At 43.5% G+C, this 23,116-nt stretch overlaps 1 protein-coding gene across 2 annotated transcripts; it reads right to left on the reverse strand.

Annotated features, from left to right (window-relative positions):
- Window positions 1-368: 368 nt before the first annotated feature.
- TENT5A (terminal nucleotidyltransferase 5A) lies at window positions 369-7,338 on the reverse strand. 2 transcript variants are annotated; one of them, XM_030859370.2, is made up of 3 exons: window positions 7,004-7,338; window positions 6,253-6,814; window positions 369-5,137 (listed from the first exon to the last, which is right to left on the reverse strand). In XM_030859370.2, the coding sequence occupies exons 1-3, from the start codon at window positions 7,021-7,023 to the stop codon at window positions 4,361-4,363; spliced, it is 1,359 nt and encodes a 452-aa protein (XP_030715230.1). In that variant the 5' UTR covers window positions 7,024-7,338; the 3' UTR covers window positions 369-4,360. The 2 variants fall into 2 exon arrangements, with proteins under 2 accessions (XP_030715230.1, XP_030715231.1); XM_030859371.3 differs by having other exon boundaries at window positions 7,059-7,337.
- Window positions 7,339-23,116: the final 15,778 nt, after the last annotated feature.

The following is a 23,116-nucleotide window of genomic DNA, read 5'->3' on the forward strand; positions in this document are numbered from 1 at the left end:
TGACTGAATCACAACACTTACTCTACTCCTAAAAACCAAGGCCCCCTCAGGGCTACAGCAAACCTACAGTCCAGAGTCAGGAGTCTCTACCGATCCTGGAAAACAGCTCTGACTGGGTCACTCAACACAGCTAAGCCCACAACCAGATTCAAAATGTTGGCACCCATTATCTAGATTCTAATGGATATTACTGAGCCAGTTCAGAGATGGGCTGGCTGCAAGCTGGGCGTTTTAATGACTTGCACTCCAATCAGAAGTTGATAAAGGTGGGTCGCCTCCAAACACTGCTTCATCTTTTCTCATAGACACAGGTTGGATTCAGAGGATATGGTCTTTAGCCAGCACAGAGATGGAAAACAACGCACAAATCAATAGAAAAAAATAACTTCTTTTTATTTACAAAAAAAAAAAATCCAAATATTGGATGCTGTAAACAAAATTCACAATCTGTTCCCTCTAGCGCTGATTCAAATAAGTCAGTTTTTAAGAGTCCATTCTCCAGCAACTCCTTTTCTGCCTGTGACACAGACTAAAGTGAAAGTATTCCAAAAGAGTGACCCCAGGTGCGGCGTGCTGCCATCAGGGCCTCTTGGAGCAGGCGATGGTTGTAGAGAGGTCGGAGAGAGAGACAGCCAGCGGGCAGAGCATCCTCCATTCTGCAAGGATTTGCAGCCAGTCTCGCCAAGTTACTTGACATCTTCCAACTTTGTACTGTGACCATGGACTTTGTTAGCAAGCCATTATTACGACAAAGTATTACACAGAGATTCTTTCTTAGCGCTGAAAAGGCTATACTATAAGAGATCATAAAGAAATACTATATTCCAACAGGTGGCATATATGAAATTACTTTTTTTTTTTGGCTTTTTGGTTTCATCTAACACACGCTGTCTTCAAACAACAAAAAAGCCTACTTTCGAACTGCTGACAGCTTTTAACATAATACATTTCATTTACAAAATAGTTCACAATATTTATTTGACAAGCATTGCAATGAAAACAACTTGACGCACAATAAGGCAACCTACGATCAGCAAACAGAAAGGGGTGGCAAAAAAACGGTATGTTCACTTTTCTTGGCGTTTCCTCCTTGGCTTGGCTTACAGACATTCTTCCATCCTTGCAATTCTGGAGCCACGTTAAAACAATCCACCCAATATGAAAGTGAGCAAACACTTGATCCCGTTTCTGGAAGGGAAAAGTCCATCTTGATGTAGCACGTCTTGAGGCAACGAGATTTTACTGCAAATGAAGTCAACTTGTTAAAAGGGCACTGTCACAGGTGAAGTGTTCCCTGACATGCCAGGCTGAACAGGTGAGAAGAGACTCCAGAAGATAAAAAACTTCTTCCTGCTTTAAAGTAACAGCACACTCGACCAGATAAACACAAAGGTAAGCAAATCACAGGCACTAATCAGGAATTGAGAGCTGTCCTTTTCTCTGACCTATGACACACGGCTCTCTCTCACCAGACATTCAAATGTTTAGGCCACACATCCACAAAGAGAGACATATATTCCACTGTTTGTTCAACTACACGTGCACAAGACTATAGTACATACAAAAGGGAAATAAATTATATAAATCTTAAATGCTGAAGGTTGTTTTGAGTACAGCCTGTTCTATCTGAATGCCAGGTGCTGGCATTTCCAACTATGCTACCAGCCCCAGAGTAAGCAAGAAAAGAACATAAATATCTGAGAAAACAAATGAAAAGCATATTTTCCAAGAAGGCCCCTCCAAACAAAAATCTGTGTCATAAAATAACACCAGATTGTCGCTATGGCAGAGCCAGAGACCTCCAGATTCTTTCTGAAATAGTGGACGACTCATCGGTCAAGAGTTAGGATGAGAAGGAAGAAGGCAGATCACCAGCTACTCCTCCTCTGTTCCCGAGGGTTCCCTTAGTTTTCTTTTAGGAAACATCCGAACAGGTAAGGAGGCGGAGCTCTGGCTGCTGACAGTTAAGTATCAGGCTTAATCTGCAAATGGAATATTTCCTGGGAATTTACAATGAATTTTTCAAACCCAGGGCTGGAGTGAGGGAGTCTGAGCCAACGTGGGAGAAGAAAGAGTTCCCTACATAACAGTGAGTGGCAGTGCAGTAGCTGTTACAGCTCAGACAGAATTCACAGGGACGCTGCTACGACAAACCCATCAAGTTCTGGTTAAGGCTTCAAAGAAAGATGCACAAGAAAGGTAGTGCGGGTGGATTAAACCAGCATTGAGCATCTGAAGGATGCCCAGATAACAAATAAATTACATTGCCAACAGGATGATGCTAGTTTCTTCCCCAATCCCTCTTTAACTGATGACAAAAATCTGGTCGACTCTTCACAGGAAGGATCAGAGTAAGCAGTCATCCACTAGACTTGGTAGGGGTTGTGTAGCTGTTTCACAATACAAAGGGAAGGTTGTCGGGTGTTAGATTTGTTTTTAACAAATACATTTTCAAAGACCAGTGTCCAAAGGAATTAAGGGCTGGGAGAAGGGATGGGTTTGGGATTAGCTGTCACTGAACTGAAACAGTAATGCCGGTTCATTTCACAAAGGTGTAACTGGTCTCTTGGGAAACAGAAAATAAAGTTGGATCTGATTGAATGCAAAGTGAGTGAATTTAAAGTACAGTACTAAATACTTAAATGCAGTGTGACAAACAGGTCAAAGATGTTTCATATTGGCATGAATTTATAAAATTTTATATATAATATATATTTCATATATAAATTTTAAGTAATCGTGCAAATACTCTTTAAAAAGGGTCATTTCACATTTACTAAATTCTAGTGGTCCTGGAATGCACAATGCATTCATTTAAAAATTCATTTAAATATTAATAAGTAGTGTTCAGATCACCAGAAATTCTTTTTAGCAGTCAGGGATTTAAACAGACTATCACTGATCCATGATCCACTGGATTATACACCAGGGAGGTATGCAAGTATTACTAAAAGTAAAAGCGTTCAAACTATCAAAATGGCAGTTTAGTGTAAAAAACGAGTGCTCTGCCCAACAAATATTCTCCCATTTGTGGAATTCTATGACTCACAAAAAAAAAAAAAAAAAGGAAAAAAAAACTCACTAAAAATGTATAATCTCTGCTCTTCCTATCAAATATATTAATTGTTTTCCTCCTTCATTCGCTTTAATTTTTTTAGATGTGGGTTTTAATTCATCACTGCAATATGCCCACGTCTCATGTCATCCTGTTGAAAACATAAAAGCACACAGTATTTAAACATTTCCTATATGCTACATTTTTCTAGACCATAATCAATGTACTGTGTGTATATACACATATCACAAATATGTATATATATACACATAATATACACACACATACACATGTACCTAGGATAATATCACACCAACAAGGTTAATTTTATACAAGTATTTGTCAAGAAAAAATAGGGCATCTCCTCCACCATTCACAAGCTTATGTGTTGTTTTATTTTCTTCTTGAGTCCCTGATAAAATAGTCATTAAACCATAAAATTTTTCCACTTCAAATTTTCAGAAGGCAACAGGCACTTTGATGTATATTGGTGTGTAACAAATATAGTAACTCTTTATATATTCTATTTCTTTTCTACTTGGGTATTTTTATCTGTTAAATCTTTGGTCCTTGAGCATACTTTCTTTGCTACAGCTGTTTTTGCTTGCATTTTCACATTTAAAAAATGCGAGCTATGCACGCAGCTGGAAATAATGGATTGTGTCATCATAAGTTCTGCTGTTTGTTATGAGAATTGCACCCTACTACTGCTCATTCGGAGCAAGCCATTTCTATTAGCGCAATGGGAGAGTTCCACAGAAAGCACTTGCTACAAGCCTCAGATAGTAATCCCAATGTTGGAGTCCCCCTTCCTCCTGTACAGTTGTTACTATCTGAACTCCTGAATTGATAATTTCGTTGGAGTGAGACCCTTTTTTCCTCTGTATTTTCCCTTTTGTGAATTTCGTCTTATAAGAAACTCTCCACTTGTCTTTTTTTCGGCAAAGCTATGGGAGCAGGTACTGCAAACCCATATTGTCATCAAGCTTTTTTTCTCTTGTTATTTTAGGAGAACCTGGTTGTTTTTAATGACAGGTCTCTTTTGTTTCAGGACAGAATCCAGTTGGGTAGGAGAATGAGGGAAGGTTGGCGGTGGTGGTGGGGCGGGTTATTTTGAGATCATGCTCCCATACCTAGGAAAAGATCCACAAGCTTTGCCAAGTTTAAAACCAGGAGCAGATCATCATTGCACAAAACATATCCCTAATCATGGCTGGGTCACTCAGCCTTTTTCTTTTTTCTTTTTTTTTTTTTTTTCCTATCTTGTCTGAAATGGCTTCCCCACAGGACACTTTTAAATGATTCCTAATTGCAAGGTAGCCAAGTAGAGTATGTCTGTTGCTGGCATGTGAACACTGGCTGGACCTGTGCAATGTAGTAATTGCTAAAGTTGGCATCTGCTACATACGGGGCTGGCTGGTAATAGCAAGTGACATTAGCCACGTTAGGGATGACATTTTGGTCAGCTAGCACCCGGATAGCCAGCATTGTGATCAGGTTTAAAGTCTGTCTTCTTTCATGTCCCATCAGGCACACGGTACTCTCATTCACCACTCCATGAAGGGTCATGAGATAGTCATACTTGCGGTCTTCCAAGCCCACGAAGTGGTTCTGCAAATAGGACTCCAGTTTTCTCTGCTGCTCTCCAATGTCTGAGAAATCGATGAAAAACCTAGAACACATATACCTCTGAAGGGTCTTGATCTCATCAGAGGCGGGCCTAAAGCCCCTCACTAAGAGGTTGCAGTACTTAAGCAGGCCTCCCCCTCTGATTTCCTCCGGGTTCCGGGTGGCAATGATCTTGTTACAAAGGTGATCAAAGGCTTCGTGGAAATCGCCATAGACGCTCTCCCCGATTATTGTGGGGTGAAACGTTTCAGTCATTGGGTTCTCTGAACATTCGTAAAAGAGGAGAAGAGAGTCTAATTTGATTTGAAAAGAATCTACACTAAATTCAAACTGCCTCCGGAGGGAATCCACAAATTTCAGTTCCACATTTTTGCCACTGTTGTTTGACAGGGATATAAGACTCCATCGGTCAGAGTCATTGCACACTTTAACCATTTTCTGCACATAAGCTTCCTACAATTTAAAAGACAAAACAAGAAGATGAGCAAACCTAGAAAAAAATAATCAATAAATAAGTACATCCTCGTCACAGCTGAGAATTATTTTGCTCCTTCCCTTTTGTTTTGTCAGGTTTCAGCAAAACACTACCTGCAGGCTTAAACATTAAACATAAACAGTCTTCTCAAAACAACAACAACAAAAAGAAATACATTTAACGAGTGGTTTTGCCGTCTGGGAAAGAGAGTAGAAATAATGGTGTGAGGCTTTTGGCAGACATAGCGCAGTACTAGGAGGTTCTGTTGTCATGCCTGACTTTCAAAATGTTATTTTTTGAGAATGATCTTATAGGTACAATATTCACACAATATCACCACAATATTCAAAAGACAGAAGGGCCTACAGGGAAAAGCTAGTCTGCCTCTCACCCTAGTCCCTAGTCACCTAGTTCCCCTCCTGCTAAGGGAACCGATAGGATTTGTATGTTGACGGTCCCGCCAGGGCTCCTGCAGTTAAAATCAAATATGAACGAAATTAAGACATTCTGGGAGGCTGGTTCCTCGGATAATTTTACCTAATTGTATAAAACGAGCTTTGGACCAAAGTGGGGAGGAGGGGACCCATTATATCCTGAACACATGAACCAACCTGGAAAAGCACCATATATATGCTTAACACACGGCGTCACGTGAAGGCACCTAGGAAATCTATTCACATTCTCCAATACAATAATAAGAACATTGACTAGCCTCTGCTGCAGGCTGCTCTTTTCCCAGAGACTAAATCATCAAATGACTCAAAAAAAAAAAAAAAAAAAGAAAGGTTCACATCATTTCACTCTTCCACTTATCAGAATCTCCTCTGGACACGACTCAATAAAGGAAAGCCAAGAGTTAAAAAATGAGAAGGAAGAGAAGGCAGGGCAGAGGAGGAAGCAGAAGACTTGGAAGCTGAAGCAGCTTAAACACTCAACACAGTCCACGCACCTTGGTTTCCTCAGGAAAAAACTCAAAAGCAAAATCAGCCAGGGCGCCCACCTGGGTCCGGGCCGCGGACGTGCGCCCCTCTGCCCGCCGCGCCGCCCCCGCGCCCGGCCCGCCGCCGCCCCCGGCCCCTCTCGGGAGCTTTACCTTGAGTGTGAGTGGTGTGATCTTCTCTTTGTTCACCCCTTCGGGTAAGAAGTCCAACAGGCAGTCCAGCACGACGTCCTTCACAGTCTGAAACTCCTCTTCCCCGCGCAGGTCGGCGCAGAAGATGAGGTCCAGATCCTTGTAGCCCAGGCCGCTGTCCTGGTGCAGGACGTGGCTGGCGGCCGAGCCGTTGAGGCGCACGTCGCGGACGCCGATGCGCTTCTCGGCCAGGCGCCGCCGCACCACCTTCACGATCAGGCTGGGCTGCAGCTCGAGCGTGGGGAAGTTGCCGCGCCCGTGGATCGGGATGGTCTCGCTCAGGATGCCGTCCAGCCGCTGCACTTGCTCCCAGTTCAGCACGTTGCAGTGCGCCGTGGGGCTTTCGCAATAGTCCAAGCAGTGCCCGCCGCCGCCGCCGCCGCCGCCGCCGAAGTCGCCGCCGCTAAAGTCTCCGGCCAGGGGGATGTAAGGGCCGCCGGCCAGCTCGTCCTCAGCCATGGCAAAGTACCCTTCGCCTTCCGCCATGAAGTGCCCGCCGAACGCCACTGGGCCCTGGTCGGTCCTAAAAGAGAACAGAGGGAAGGAGCGCGCTGAGACGCGCGGCGGACTGGCGGACAGGGGCCCGAGGAGTAAGGAGCGCGCCCCCTCCCCGCTTCGCCCCCCGCCTCAGGGGCTCCCCGGAGACTCTCCCTCCCCAGGCCCCCGCGGCCTCCGGCCCGCGCGCGCCGCGCCCCGCAGAGCAGCCCCGCACCAAAAGTATCTCTGATGCATCTGGAAAGCGCAAGCGAGAGTCCCGTCTGTGTCACCTGGAGGCGGCCGCCCCTTCTAGGAGCGCGGCGAGCGAGGAACTGCGAGGCGGCAACACTTCAGGAGCCGCGAGTGCGCTCCCGGCAGCGGCGAGCGACTTAGTCCTTCCCAGACCCCCGCAGCCCGCGCCGGCCACTCCCGCCCCTCACCCCACCCGCGCCGCCTCAGCCGCGGTGGTCCCGGAGGTGGCGGCTCCTGCTGCCGCCGCCGCCGCCGCCGCACACACTCCCGTCTCTGGAGCTTTAGCAGTTGTGCGGGAGAAATGTCCTCAGTACTTTTTTTATACCGGGGCCTCTCTGCGCTTCCGGGGCCCGGCGCCGCACGCTCGCCACACCCTCCTCATCTGCATAGGGCGCCGCCCCCACCCGCCCCGCGGCCGGAGCCCTTGCGGAGCCTAGCGCTGCAGCAGCGGGCCCGGTCCCCGGGGCGGGAAGCCGGCGGCGATTCCCGTGTGCACTGATGTGCGTAGACATATATTTGATGTATGGACCCCCCACACACCCCGCCCCTCTTATTCTTCCCTCCAACGACGAAACACTTCCGATGCCTCAAGTGTTCTAAATGGCCCTCACAACTGGTTCCCGGCTAAAGTCGCGCAACTGCAGCAACTTCCAACATAAAATTCTCGCCGTTTATGGCGCGTCATTGTAGCTTAATGACGGGGCTCCAGAGGTTCTTTCGACCCCCCCCCCTTTTAAGCTGTGTGGTGTAGGGCTAGGCCGTTTACTCCGTTAATAAACCGGGCCTCAGAGTGAACTAAAGCGTCCACTTCCCCGTGCCAATCAGGCGCCACGCGTAAGGGGCAGGGGAAGCTCCCCAGGTTTCGATTCTCGAAATCTCGGGCGGCGCGGGGAACTCCGGGCGAGCCCACGGAGCGCGGGGGCGGGGCCGAGCGTGAGTCCGTCTCCCGCGCACGGGCGGCTCGGGGCGGCCGGGGGCGCGGCGCGCGTCCCCGACCGGACGCCCCGGCGCGTTGGGCGGCCCGGCGGGCGCGCGGCCGGGGGCCGAGAGCGAGGCGGGCCCGGAGCGTGGCGCGGGGAATGCGCGGCCGCCAGGTCGCGCGAAGGGCCGCTGTGCAGGGCCGGACGCTCGGGGGTGCGGTGTCTCGCCGACAAGTGAGGAGGCGAAGTGTGGTCGTCGTCGGGCGCTAAGGTTTGCCTTTTTCAAGTGAATGCGAATGTCATTGTGACACGAGCTAGTTTTCCACGACCCGCGATAGTACGAGTTCAAAGGACACAAGCGTTCCTCCCCCAGCCCCTCAACTTCAGTCGCCTCGGCGGCGCGAAAGGAGTGTAGCATTATGTTCGCGCGCAGTCGCGCTCGCACCCACGTCTTTGCCAGAAAGCGCGCCCTTTCTTCGGGCCGTAAGTTCCGGCCGCTAGTTGCCTTTCCCAAACTGAGAGTCACTTTCCTTCGCGTAGAGGCTGGGGGCGGGGGGGAGGGGGTGTTGGGGGGGTAGGGAGGGAAAGGGGAGAGAGGGACGCGCCTGGGAAGCTGAATACTCCCGCCCGTGGCCCCGCGCGACCCCAGCTGCCCGGTCTGTGAGGGAGAACGGCCCGCCCTCTCCAAACTGGGGGAGCCCCGGCCTCGTCACCAAAGCAGCGCGCCAGGCGCGCCGGGGAGGGGGCCGGTCACCCGCGGAGCACCCAGCTGCGTGGCAACGCCGCCCCCTGCCGGTGCCCTGCGGAGCTGCGTTCCCAAAGCGGAGGAACCGGCTGGACCTCAGACGGAGGCCCTGATCCCTCAGCGCCGGCCTCCACGGTGGGGTGGTCGGGGAAGGGACCCTAGGACGACCAACCACACAATTCTCACAGGCCCGTCGCTTCCCCAGAAGCACATTCATGTGTCCAGCCACCCATGCATAAATGCATCCATTCTGCTCCTGCATTCAGAAGAAGCACATATAGGCATGTGGCTTGACCACCTGTTATGTGCCAGGCACCAAGTTGAGTGCTGAGGATTTCAGAATTACTGCGTTTCGAGCAGTCTAGTGGGCATGACAGGCAAGTAGAGAATTATGGTTCAACTGTACATGTGTTATGGGGGAGGAACGATGTGACACAGAGCAGCGGTGGGCTCAGGGGAACTAGGGGAGAAGAGTGGAGGACAGATGTCCTTTGGATCGGATCATGAAAAGTGGCTTTTTCTTGGTAGTTGAGGAAGAAGGAGGTAAGCACTGTCAGCAAAGGGAAGAGTATAAAGGAATTAGAGTTTGAGCAAGGCTGTATAGACCACCACGGTAAGAAAGGAGATTGGGGTATTTCCAGGAACTTACTGAGCACCTCTGGGCTATACTCTGCTTAGGTCTTTACACCTAGCACCTCATTTAATCTTCAGTTGAGAAGATATTCTTCTCAGTTGAGAAGGGATTTGGAAACAGAGGAACTGGGAGGTAAAGAGATTTGCCCCTTTCATGGCTAATAAGTGGTGAAGTCAGGCCTTGAACCCAACCCATTTCTCTGGGAGTGCGGTTTAGCCATCGTTTTTTAGGAATGGGATACCTGTAGCTTACCAGTACCTCCCATTGGAAGGTAGTACAGCAGCAAGTACAGCAGCAAAAACGATTTGAAAGAAAAAGAAAAGGCCTGTTAAAAGTGCTTCTCTCAAAGGCTAATATGAATTCTGCCCCTGAAAACAAGGGCAAAGGAATAGATCATGTATTAGGTACACTGCACTAAAAAGAAATCAAGGGGTTAGCCCCACTGCCATTATTTTGTACTTAAACCCTTTTTCAAAAAATAAAGTGGAAAAAAAAAATCAGAAGAGTCTCAGAGCCTCTGAGCACCGGGGCTTCACTTATGCCCAGGATTTTGTTCTGTAGGGCTAAAGGAATCTGCATTTTAGCACGTCGCCCGTGTGATGCTAACACGGGCCCAGCCACACTCTACACCGAGCTAACAAGGGCCACTGCAGCCTGGTTCTCTAGGTGGGCACCCTCTCCCCAGCAGAGGCTGCTCTTTTCTGCCCAGCTGCTCTCATGGCCTCCCCCAAGAGTGGAGGGCATGGCTGAGAGGCAGAACTGGAGCCTGAGGCCAGATACAGAGAGACTGCGATGCATCAGACCCTGTGCAAGGGGAAAAGATGAGAGTCCCAGCAGCAGTGGGGCAAGACCCCTTCTCTCAAGCTGCCAGGGCTTTGTGGCTGACACTTCCCTGACCCCTTAACAAAGCATTCCCCATCCCCATTCGGGTTCTCCCTTCATAGCAACCTTCCAAATCTCCGTAATCCAGACCCACCGCCTCCTGCCCTGGGACATCTGGGATCTCTTACTGTTGGCAGCACTGGATGGTGCTTTGACTGGATTCATATGGGCCTGATTCATAGTGGCCACTGGATACATATTGTTGCATGAAAGCATCTGTTGTTCTTTGTCTCTCTTCTCCCCGTCTTCCAACTGAGATATTTACATTCTGGAGAGAAAAAAAATGTTCATCCTTACATGAAATTGCAAATTTTGCAATTGCAAGCATTTTTTTCCCTAGAAACCAAAGTAATTATCAAATGAGAAAGTCTGTACTCTCCAAACACATTCACAAGCAAGGTCATCGCTCAACACAGTTATCCTTGGATTAAATTTAGCTGCAGAGTTGTCATATATGTGTGTGTGTGTCTATTAGGCTTTAGCTTCTGAACCTTTTTGGTAAATAATTTACTTTTCCTCATCTAAAAGGGGAAAAAAAGATCTATGGCAATATAATGCTGTAAGTCCATATCTGTAATCCTTAAAAGAAAGCTTTACATACATTTCTGAGGAAAACAAAAACAAAAAAAACCACGATTAGTTGACCTTGCTTTAAAAGTTACAGTGACAATCAATCTGGACTTAGCACAATAAGGAGAAATTCAGTTTTGGCCTGAACAATACCATTATTGAGTTCGTTATAATGTGCCAGACAGTATGCTCAGTATTTTATATACACCATTTCTTTTAAACTTTCTCCAAATATCAGAGGTTTGCATATCACATCCCCATTTTCCAGATAGGGAAGATGAGGCAGAGGAAGGTTAAGGAACTTACAGAAGTGGCAGAGCCTTGGTTCAGAGCCATGTGTGTGTCTGCTCTCCATCTCTTTCCCTGCCTTCTGCCTGTCTTCTCATTTTCCTTTTAGACTTAAAACTGAACTGGAAATGCACTCTGCTCCTTCCTTCTTTCCAAGTTCTGTACGTTCAGATTGGACACATCACTGAAGCCCAAGGTGTTTTATCCCGAAACAGCTCTTGGGGCCAGAATGCACCTGCCTGGGCTGATGGGAGTTTCTTCCTCAGTCAGGAAGGCCTGCCACCCTGGCAGGGGGACCTAGCAAGCCAGCAGCCTTCCAGAGAGCCTACGAGAAACACACACACACACACACACACACACACACACACACACACACACACACACACACACACACACACACACACACACACACACACTGTAACGGGGTGGGAGGTTCAGAGTCTGCACCAAGTTCACTTAGCAGTTGTGCTGCCCTTCCCATTTTGCTTTGTCTGCTTCCTGCCTTTTCAGGAATGGTTTCAGAAAATAAGCAGCAAACAAGTATGCAGTGATTCCCTCAAGCTCTACGCAGAAGGAGAGAGAGAAGAGCTCAGAACACTGCTGTTAGGAACACTTCTTTTCTCTCCCCGGATTCTTGTCTCGCTCTTGATCTTTTCACACCAGCCCTGTCCACTCTTTCCATTGATTATCCACCTTCCGCTGCTTCTGCTCTTTGATCCTTTCCACCAAAAGTGACAGGACCCTGCAGAAACTCCTTGCCCCTCTCCCTCCCCAGGGTCAGAGCAGTGGCAATGTGGGGAATTTGGGCTACTCTCCAACTCCTTGCCATTCACCGCCTTCCTAGGGCGAAGCCCAGTGGTTCCTGAGGCAACTGAGGGACAGACAGGTGTCCTTCTCTGGGCATGCCCGTGCAGAAGTCCACATTGCAGGGCAAACCAGAGAGCTCTCTGCCGTCCTGTTAGGGTTAGTAGAACAGCAGTCAGTTAAAGGGCCTCGTGTAAAAATTAAAACTCACTTGGGAAACTACATTACCTCTTTTCCCAGGGAATGCTGCTTACAAAATGACTCTCCCCATGTTTTTTTCAGGGAAATAAATGTTTATTCAGGGCCTATCAAAGTCCAGAAACATGCTAAGTCATACAGCTCCTAGTCTTGGGAATAGCAGTCCATCATTTTATTACTTGTATGGTTATTAGCAATCAACAGTTTAGTTCTATATTTTAAGCTATTCAAACCTTTTCATTCTGTACTATCTCATTTTATCTTCAAAATTATTCTGACCAATGTGCAGTCCTAATTTTAGAGATGAAGAAAGTCTAGGTAGTTTTTCGTAAGTTTACATAGCTAGTTCTGGAAAAGTTAAAGCAAGACTCAGTTGCTCTCAGTCACGGGCCAGCACCCCTTTCTTGGGATCACACTGTTTCATCTTCTATCTGAGTGTATTTAAATAATCGATAACAAATCGTTCAGTTTGAAGAGATCCTCTAGCCACACAGAGGGTCATTTGTATGGACTGCATTCTCACCTGTGAACATCTTATAAAAGCATCTGTACTCTACAGTTGAGCATCTTCTAAGTGTCATTTCCTAAGTTTATTTTTAAGAGTATTTATTTGAAGTATATGACCACATAAAAATAGTTCTTTGCACAGTCAGAGATCAGTGAGCTTAGGAAATTCAATATGCAAGCAACACGGTCCTGTGTCATCACTCTTAAAATCAAACTCAATACAGATCATCCTTTAATAAAGGTTTTCATCAGAAAGACGAGCCAGTATTTTCTTGTGCTACTATCAGTGCCGATTATGCCGGAAGTTCTTCCTGTTTTGACATCTTGGTGAAACGCTTGCCGTTTAAATCAATGTTGCAAGTCCCTTGGACCAGACTGTTTTCTTTCCTCCAAACAAAACAGACATTCAAAAGTCACATTCATTTGGCAAAATGTAAACTAGAAATATACATGTATTTTCAAAACCTACCAAATATGAATAAGTAAACTGTTTTTCCCCAAAGTCATATTTATATTATGAGTTTTTCCTTCTGCAGTTTGTATTAGAAGAATGTTTAACTTCTCTGAAGAAAATGGCGATGTTTACTTGTGGTGCTTGTAAAGCTTTGAGAAGGGCACAAAGGGGGAATATAATGAATTATTCCTTTTTTCTAAAAGGAATTTGGCCAAACTATGTATGTACCTTATGAAAAGGGGGAAAAAAAAGACCATCTTCTATGGGTATATCCAGCTCATTCATATACATTTTTAGCCAATTCTTACCTTGTACCTATGTTGATATATTTATTGGCCACGGATAGTTTATTTATATGAACTTTCAACATTTCAGAGATAATTAAACATGGCATATATCCATTTTACTAGCACCATTTTGATATGCCAAATCCAGAAATCGCATAACTACCATATGAATTTATAGCAGCTACAAAAAATATACTTGCTCACGTGCTTAGACCATACACTGATTCAATAATGCATATACTTCCTTGTTTGAAAGGATTATTTTTTAACATTTCTACCATCACTTTCTTTGTTAAAGTCTTTTCCTCTTCTTTCCCTTAACCTCAAAATTAGCTGCTGCAAAGAAAGAAATCACAAATTAAATAGTACAATTAATGTTATACTGATGTTTGGGAGAAATTGCTCCAGAATATTGTAAGCAACCAAAAAGCACATTGTCTTAGAAAGTCTGAGAAGCTGAACACAACAAATAATCTTTAAAAGAAAGTTTTTTTTCCCAAAGCTACTAGGGTGATGAACACATTTAAAAGACAGGGTTTTTTTTTTAAACTGTTCAAGTTGGACTCTGGGAAGATAAATTTGACCACCTTGAAAATTCTGGGCTCCTTAAGTAAAATATGAATGGGAAAACCAACTGCAGACTCTCTAAGCACTAAGACACCTGAATTTATTCTAGCAATATGGGATAAAAGAGATTCAAGTTTAACGTTCTAATAAAAGAAAGGCTTCAGGATGCTAGTGGATTAGGCATTACTTGAGAAGGTGTAGGGGGAAAGCAAGAGCTATCAAAGTTGTTAATATTTGAACCATGGAAGCTTCTGACTGGAGATTGATTTCTAAGAAGCCACAACTCTAGCCGGGGTCCTAGAGGTTAAAAGGGAGTTTGCACTAACACATAATTGAGTAGCCACAGTTTAGATAACTCTAACGGGCCATAGAACTGCCCTCCAGGTTTTGAAATTTGTAATTACTCAATGAGGTCATTGTTTAGCATAAAAGAAGTGACATTCTTGATTTTTTCTTATCAGAAAGCCATTTTACAATATTAAAAAAGAAAACAAATGGCACATGAGATTCTTTGCTCCACAACCTCTCCCTGGTTTCCATTAAAATTCTGAAGATATTTGGTTTTCCCTCCACTGGCATTAATCTGGTAGCCATACTGTCCCCATCTACTCAACGTGAGTTCTCTGTGAGCAGTAATTCAACGTACTTGCACTGACCAAGAATATATGACTTTACTGTGTGTTAAAAAGAAATGCTTCTTGTGAGCACTTGTGACTTGTCTAGTTTATTCTAATCTTCTACTCCTGACATGTCTTGGAACATTATCTCTGTCTTTCTTTGGGTTACAGGGCTTGTTGAGAAAGTCACCAGTCACAGATGTGTACATGTGACACCGGCACCTTGAACTCTCTGGAGCACTGGAAACTCCTGCAGGTTAGTCCGTTTCTTTCTCAGAGTAACACATCTATATTTTTAATTCATTATTTAAAAAATAAAGTCAATAATCATAAAAATAAAACATTAAGAATAGTCATATTTAATTTTAAATTTTACTATAACATTATAATTATGTAGTACGTTGCAATGTTTTCTATTTTATATGTTATAATTCTCGACCAAGTGCAGAGATGACTTTTAAATATTTCTGACATGAAAGTAATTACCCTTTGCTTATTGGATAGATCATTATTTTGAGTCACACTTTCTTCATAAATCAAAGAAATTGAGTTATCATGACTAATTCTTAATCTGCTTTGTGTCTAAAGCTAGCAAACATTTGGATTAAAACATTGAAAAACAAGGTAATTATTTAGTTGTTTTATCTACATGATATTAAACATCCAGATGTCTGGTTAAACTTCTTATGCTTAATAGAGCAAAATGGAAATTTCAGTTGTCTTCTAAATTTAATTAAAGACCAATTTGATCAAAACATTTACTCTGGAACTTACATTATTGATTTTGAATGCCCGTATTGATCAAATTAACCAGACGCTTTGCAAACTGTACTTCAAGCTGCACTAAAACCTGGGTAGCCTGAGCCTTTAGCTTCCCTTAAATCCCAATGCAGTGCACAACCCCTGAATAGGTGAGTTGCAGTTGTGTGTGTGTGTGTGTGTGTGTGTGTGTGTGTGTGTGTGTGTCTTGCGGGAGGGGGTTTGGTCACAGCCGTAGTGGGAAGTGAGCCTATGGGTGTACACATCTGCTTATATCTCCCCTAATTTTTTCTCTAGGTATTTGTTCTTTCCCACATCCTTTCTCATTCCCTATCCATTAATACAGATAAATGACTGTTGAATGAATCTAGTGCTATCAGCTGCTGTTAACCTTTTGTAAATCCTTAAGGTCTGATCACTATGGTTACCTAAAAATCACCTGGCAAATAATCTAGATTAAATAGCCTAAATATGTCCTGTGTGTCTCTAGTAAAAATTCTCTATTTAGGAAGATAATGTTTTCATTTGGAATATGGTCAACTTTAAAGTTTTAATAAATATCCTCAATGCCATCATGAAACAGTTTCCAAACTTATGATCATTTGATGACTCATTTTTCTGAAGCCCCAATTACATATGATTAATGGATTTTATTGCAGATTTAACTTTTCTCTCTTGTTTATTCTTCAGTGTTTCTGGGAATACTTCAAAAGTTTCCACCACATTCTGTTTTTTAATCAAGTGATTTATGAAGAATACTCAGTTTTAGATTTCAAATTGTGCTTTCATACATGAGCTATAAAACTTAAAATATAACATTTACTTGTATAAGGATGTTATGTTACTACTTATTCAAATTTTATAGTAATAAGCGTATTGATAAAAACTTTTCTTATTTTCTTAGAACATTTAAGTATAGTGACTGTATAGCTCAAATTTTAAAAAGTATGTGGTCTGTAAATACTAATAGGCTTACGAGAACAAAGGGACAGTATATATTTTTTTAACATCTCTATTGGAGTATAATTGCTTTACAGTGGTGTGTTAGTTTCTGCTTTATAGCAGAGTGTATCAGCTATACATATACAAGTATCCCCATATCTCCTCCCTCTTGCGTCTCCCTCCCACCCTCCCTACCCCACCCCTCCAGGCGGTCACAAAGCACTGAGCTGATCTCCCTGTTCTATGTGGCTGCTTCCCACTAGCTAGCTATTTTACATTTGTTAGTATATATAAGTCCATTGCCACTCTCTCACTTCATCCCAGTTTATCCTTCCCCCTCCCCATGTCCTCAAGTCATTCTCTACGTCTGCGTCTTCATTCCTGGGAAAGTATATTTTAAGTCTGTTTAGTTCTTCAAAAATCTAAGATCTCATGGTCATCCATCCACCATACAGGATTCTGATTATGCCTTCAGTTCATTCCTCTCTGACAGCAGCATTTCGTATCATCTGTTGGCCATTGTGAAGTTATAGCAGAAATGAAATGTAGGGGTTTCAGTTCAACATTCACAAACCCATAGACGTATCACCATACTCTCCCACTTAAAGATTTTGTACACCTAACTGAAGCACTGATCACAAATATCAGTTGTAAAATTGAAATGCAAATTATTCTCTCAAAGCCTGTGGACAAATGTGGTGTCTCCCTGAAGAGCACTATAGTCTTCTCAAACGCAGGGGCCCCAGTTTTAGTCTCTTGCTGTGACTTTATCTATAAGGCTCCCTTCATCTTTGGCCTCAGTCCAATTTGCTTTCATTTGGGGCCAATGCCACTTTGTTTGTTTAAATCCAATTTTGGCTAATAAATGCTTACAATGTATTTTACTATGTTTAATAGCACTAGGAAATTGAACTTTGATTACAATTAAGTAGAACATAGCAAATATGATATCATTATAGCATAAGTTGTTTCAGCATCTGTGTTAGATTACATTATCCAAACACATGAAACAGTCAAATTTCTGACTTGACCATCCCCTGCAGGCAGTGACCAGCTGCTTCTTGCCAGTTGAAGTCTGTTTTTTGTTATTGCTTTGCCTGTCAGTGGCTCATCCTCATAATTCCAGAAATGCTGTTGAATTCCCAGTTGTTTCCTATATTTTTTATCTGTTACATTATTCCAGAATTATAATTGAAGGAGAAAGAAAGAAAGAAAGAAAGGATGGAAGGAAGAAAGAAAGAAAAAAGAAAGAAGAAGGAAGGAAGGGGAAAGAAAGAAAGAAAGAAAAAGAAAGAAGGGAAGCAGGGAAGGAAGGAAGGGAAAGAGAAAGAAAGGAAAAGAATGGCTGCTCTTACAGAACTTCACAAACCATTTTCAATCAGGATTTAGGTAAGAGGTCAAACTCTAGTCCAAAAATAGCCAGTTCATTTTGTTTTTAATAAATTTTAATTCAAAGCATTTTGGCCCTAGGGAGAAACTAGGTTTGTTCCAAAGGTCCAGAGATGCTAGAGATCAGCTGTCTGTGTTCCTTTAACCTCATGGCAAGGCTGCCTTAGTTAATGCCACATTTTCCTTATTATTCATTACTTGGGAAAAGTCAATGGCTGACATAGAAATAGCTGAGTGCATTATTCTAAAATGAAGTGATTAAATCATGAGGTTGAGAGTCGGATGCAGGAACCCTGGGGATGGATATTTTTTCCTAGTTCTTAAGACAGATTTTTTTCTATGAGAACTCACAACAACAATTAATCCCTTCAAAATGACGGGGCCATAGTAAACTCTATTCAAGGTTGAGCCTCAGGGGGTGTGGGGAGGAGCAAAATAGTTAACACAAATCTCTGTTGAGGAATTATAGGGGCCCAGAAAGATATGGACTGAAACACCCACATGTACCTTTATGTCATAGATTTGGAGAAACGATCCCCCGGTGCTGAGCTGAGAAGGAATAAACATAAGATTATTATGGTGGGCCAAGCTGGAAGGGTAGACTGGGCAATAGGAAGTGAGAAAGTGCATGGTGGTGTATCTCAGAGCGTGCCTGGTGCTCTGCAGGCTAGCTCTACCGCAGGAGCTGGAGTGGGGCCCTAATGCTTAGGAGCAAAAGCCCCCAGTGGCAGAGGGGGGTACCCGGGGCCAGGTGGTGCTCTCCTGGGCATCAGGCCCCAGGAGGTTCAGATGATGCTCCCAATATCTGACTTCAGGGAATTCTCTCTAAGGACGTCTACCTTGAGGCCCAGCCAAATTTATCTTTTTCCAAGTCCCACCTGGACTCCAAAGCAGGTATATCCAGATCTCCATCCTCCAGCTGGCTGCTGGTGAGGGATGACACTGTGTACAAAATCTGCTTGTAGATCTGGAACTGCTGGGATAGAAAGAGGGACCTTTAATCCCTAGGACAAGGAGGTTTACGGTGCCTCTTCACCAGGACTTCCGGTGTAGTAAACTGGCAGGTTATCCATGGTCTCCGTAACAGGAAGGATCTCCAAAGTTAGAGAAGATGGAAACATCTTCCTTATTCAAACACCACATAAAACCCTCTAATTAAGTTCTGAGCCAAGAAGAGATCTCAAAAAGAACAGCCAGCTGGCAGGAGCTGGCCCTACCAGCAGCCTCTGACCCATGTACCTGAGCACTGTCTTTCTGTGCGGCCTGTCACTTTGATTACCTCTGTCACCACTAATTCTGGGACCTGATGGCTTCTCTTTAAATTGTTGGCCTACGTATAACTACATCCTTCCTTTACTTCATTCTTCTGCAATAGAGACATGTAGCATTTTCAAAATTAATGTGATTCTATACTAAACTAAAAAGGCAAGATGCCTCACCTAAAGTCACATTTCCAAACTCCAAGTTCTTGATCCTAAGATGAATACGGCCCAGCCCCCAAAGCTGTGCGATTTCCTGCCCAGGGTCCTCCTCCCACCACCCCACCCTACGTGTTACTTGGTCAGTTCTCTAGCTGCCATATTTTTTCCTCGTTCTTGTAACGTGGTACATGTTCAAACAATAGGCTGAGATAGATAATAAGAAGGGATGGTCAGGAAAGGCCACTCTGCAGAGAAAATAATTAAGCCAACAACTAAAGGATAAGCAACAGCTAGCCATGAGAAGTTGGGGAAAGAGTGTTCCTGGCAGACAGAGCATCTGATACCCAGGCAGCAAGAATCTGGTGTCCTGGAGGTACTGACACAAGTTCTGGAGGGCCAGAGTATGTTGAGGAAGAAGAGAGGTCATAAGATAAGGCTGGAGAGGAAGTCAAGGGCTCCATCTTGTAGGCCATGGTGAAGAGTTCGGACTTTGAATGCAAGAAGCCACTGAAGTGTTTGTGCAGGGGAGTTACATGTTCTGATTTATCTTTTGAGAGTCTCCTTGCTGCTCTATGGAATAAGGAATCAAAGAGGAAAACATAGAAAAAGGGAAACTAGCTAACAGGCTGCTGCAGATATCCGGGCAAATGGTGATGCTAGCTTTGACTACTGTTTTTCAAACTCTGGATCACACAATCATTTTGGTGGTCTTGACCGGCAATATCAGTGAAATAGAATGGTGTGCAATAGAAAATATCAGAGGCCATCGTATCACTTCATGATATTTTCTCTCAGTTTCTTATGGACATACATATAGATATTCAAGTAGTAGATTGTACTGTGAAGTGGGTTTATCACTCTGAATAGTGATCAAAGAAGCCACTGACCCATACAGGATGGCCACAGTGGAGGCAGAAAGAAGAGGAGATCCATCACCATAAAAATGTCTTCAAATACATGGAGATGGAAGAGATCACCTTAAAAAGGACATAGAGAGGAGACAGATTTCTATGATATATTTTATTTCATTTTCAGTATTGTATTCCTATATTTATACCCTGCCTATTCTTTAAAACATTATTTACAGTAACTTATGCAGAGTGATAATCAGATTGTACCATTGACATAGGAAAATGACAGCTAACCAGCCATTTTTTTAAATGGTACATTTAAAAAGAACTGGAATATAACCTGATGGTCACCAGTAGGTCTTTCCCTCACCTTTCCACATTACTTTTCTGGATCACTGATGGATCTCTAGCAGAGTTTATAAACAAGTTCAGAATATTTACCCAAAAAGTGGCGTGAAGGGGAGGAAATATTAAACTCTATGTCTATTCAGTCTTCATTTCTTCTGAGGGAGTGTCCCTTGATCTTCCGAGGTAACAATACTAGTTTTGTTGAACTTCTTGACAATGTAATCTGATCTGTGCTTGGTTTAATGTACAAAGTCACCACCATACAACTAGCTATTCAAAAACTTGCATTATCACCGCAGCGAGCGATAAAAAATGTATTGTGCCTTGGGTCAAATGCCCCGTTTATGTTTCATTTTGCCTAATATAGGATAGAATGACCTCTCTAAGAGAAGGTCATCTAAATGAGTCTCTCTCTCCAATTCTACTTGAGCAGCTTGAATTTAATCTGCTATTTGGGATAGTCTCTAACCTGATGAGAAATAGATTTATAATAAAACATCATTGAAATTCAGAAGCTTGCCTTGGAAAGAAAGGGTACATGCCATGGGCAATTAGCAAATGCAGAAATCCTTTAATTATAAACCATGACTTTGCCTGAGGAACTTTGTACTGTGCTGACGAGAGGTGGAATCTAATAGTAAGCCTTTTCATTTTAGGTCCACATATACACACACCCACAATCTAGGAACATGTTAAGACCCATATGCTCCAACAACCCATTTACAAATTACTAGATGAGAACAGCATTAACTCCCTCCTCCCTTTGCCATTTAAAGAAAGCAAGCTTACTACTTCATCACCTTTCTTCTTCCTGGGATTCTCTGCATCAGTTGTAAAAACATGCCTCTCTCCCCTCCTATCAGAATCTTGTCTTGCTTTGGGGATAGGTGACAACCAAAGACTATAGTGGTATTTCAATAGCAGACTCTTAAAGATTTCATAGTCAAAGGAGTGAGTCTCTAATTGTAGAAAATTAACTTCCATTGGAAACTTTACTAGTTGCTACTTGAGGTGCCTTCCACATTGCTTCTCAAACTAGATCACCCAGGTAACTAACTGCATATGCTGAGTGTCCACACATTTTGATAAAGCCACCCAGAGAGCCTCTCCTGACCCAACTAGTTATGCTGCTGACTCTACTGTAAAGCCATTCCTGTGCCAGACGAAACACAGAATTTCAGCAAGTAAGGAGCTGAAGACAGGATAGCATCATCATTTTCAACCTGTTTTTTCATTCTCAAACCTCACAATGTTGGCCCTTTCTGCAGAATTTCAGTTTGATTTGTATTATTCACTGAGGAAGCCTGGTACATATAACAGCTTCCTTTTAACATAGATAAGACCAGCAGGCTAACAGTTCTTTGGGTGAGTAGGATAATTATCAGGAAGCTGTTGATAGTTCATTGCTGACCTGTAAAAACCTAGTAAGAATGAAGTCAGCTAAAATAATGGATCCATTTAAAGTTTGGGTCATATAAGATGTCATTAAGGATCACATTATTTCAGCAAAGAAAATATTACAGAGAGCTCTCCTCTTAAAAGAAAATAGTTTTTCTGCTGGAGAGCTTCCAAACCGCACCATTGCAAAACCTAAACACTCCAAACCATTGAAAGCTCATGTTTAACTGTCTGGTTCTGGTTGTCATGAAGACCCTTTCTCCTTTGGTAACTGATTTTTGTTGAAATCTAGGTGTCATTTGGCTTTTAATCCTAATTATGTGCCTTATGCTAGGTGAACATATTTTCATTGCCCAGGCGTTATTTTTTTTACATCCTCCATAGTGTAGAGTGTATTCCACCCTGCCCTGTGTGATTAGGAAAAGTAGTAATAAGCATTTCTGGGGAGTTGGGGAAAAACAGTAAAAGCAGGGCTGGCCCAAGGCATGATTGTGAAATGCCCAACATTTTTTAAGCCCTTGTCTCTTAATTTGTCATTTAATTATTTGGGGCCCTAATCTCTGTGAAATCTTGTTCAGCCAATATTTGGTGGCCCTTCTAAGCATCTTCTGTTGGAGCATGAACTGAGACTAGACATGATACAGTGCATGTAAGACCTGATACATAGTAGACGTTCAAAACCTGTTAAGTCTGCATCATCCTCTGCATTTCCTAAGCCTCAGGACTGAGGGATACTTAATACTGACTTACGATGAAATTGATTGTAAGAACATTTGCTTGAAGACTGAAAAACTTTTTGAACCTAAAGGAATGTGCCTATAATTCTGACATTTTAGGCCTTGTAGGAGGTAGAGAAGAGACACGGTAGCAGGCTGGGGAAGGCTTCACTGCTCTGGAGTGATGACAGCTGCCTGCTCATTAGACCAGCCTTGCTGGAAAAAAATTGTTGAGAGTGTGGGCGAGGCATGGGGGCCAGGCAGTGTGTGGGACCTGATCATTCACACCAGAGCCTGAGAGCCCCCGTCCCAGATCATTTCCAAGACCTCTCCCCTGGCAGCCCATAGGTTGGATTCTTCCATCTTTCTCCTGCCACCAACCATTCACGAAGGGTCTGATTAGTTAGTGCATTTTTAAGGACCACGGTGACAGAGGCAGAAACAGGATTTGTGAGATCTGAAGCTTATACAATTACAGGAGCCCTCTTTCATAGAAAAAGTGCAAAATAACAAATAATAGACACAAATGTGACTATTTAATTAGAAGAAGAAATCACCACAAATTTTACACTTAAAAAGCTGACAAATGCCACAAACATCACAAAATCCATAAAAATAATGTTTTTAATTACCTTCCTGATACACCCTATAGTATATTTTTCCTAATTTTTTTTTCAGGTTGCATACTCTAATTGCTCCCTCATGAATCTCCTGATAGGAGAGAACTTCTGCATTAACCACATCCATGAGAACCAAAACTTTTGCCTACAGTTGTTCATGTGGGATGATTTGAAGAACT

Source organism: Globicephala melas, chromosome 14 (assembly GCF_963455315.2).
Source record: "Globicephala melas chromosome 14, mGloMel1.2, whole genome shotgun sequence".
Taxonomy (NCBI): domain Eukaryota; kingdom Metazoa; phylum Chordata; class Mammalia; order Artiodactyla; family Delphinidae; genus Globicephala; species Globicephala melas.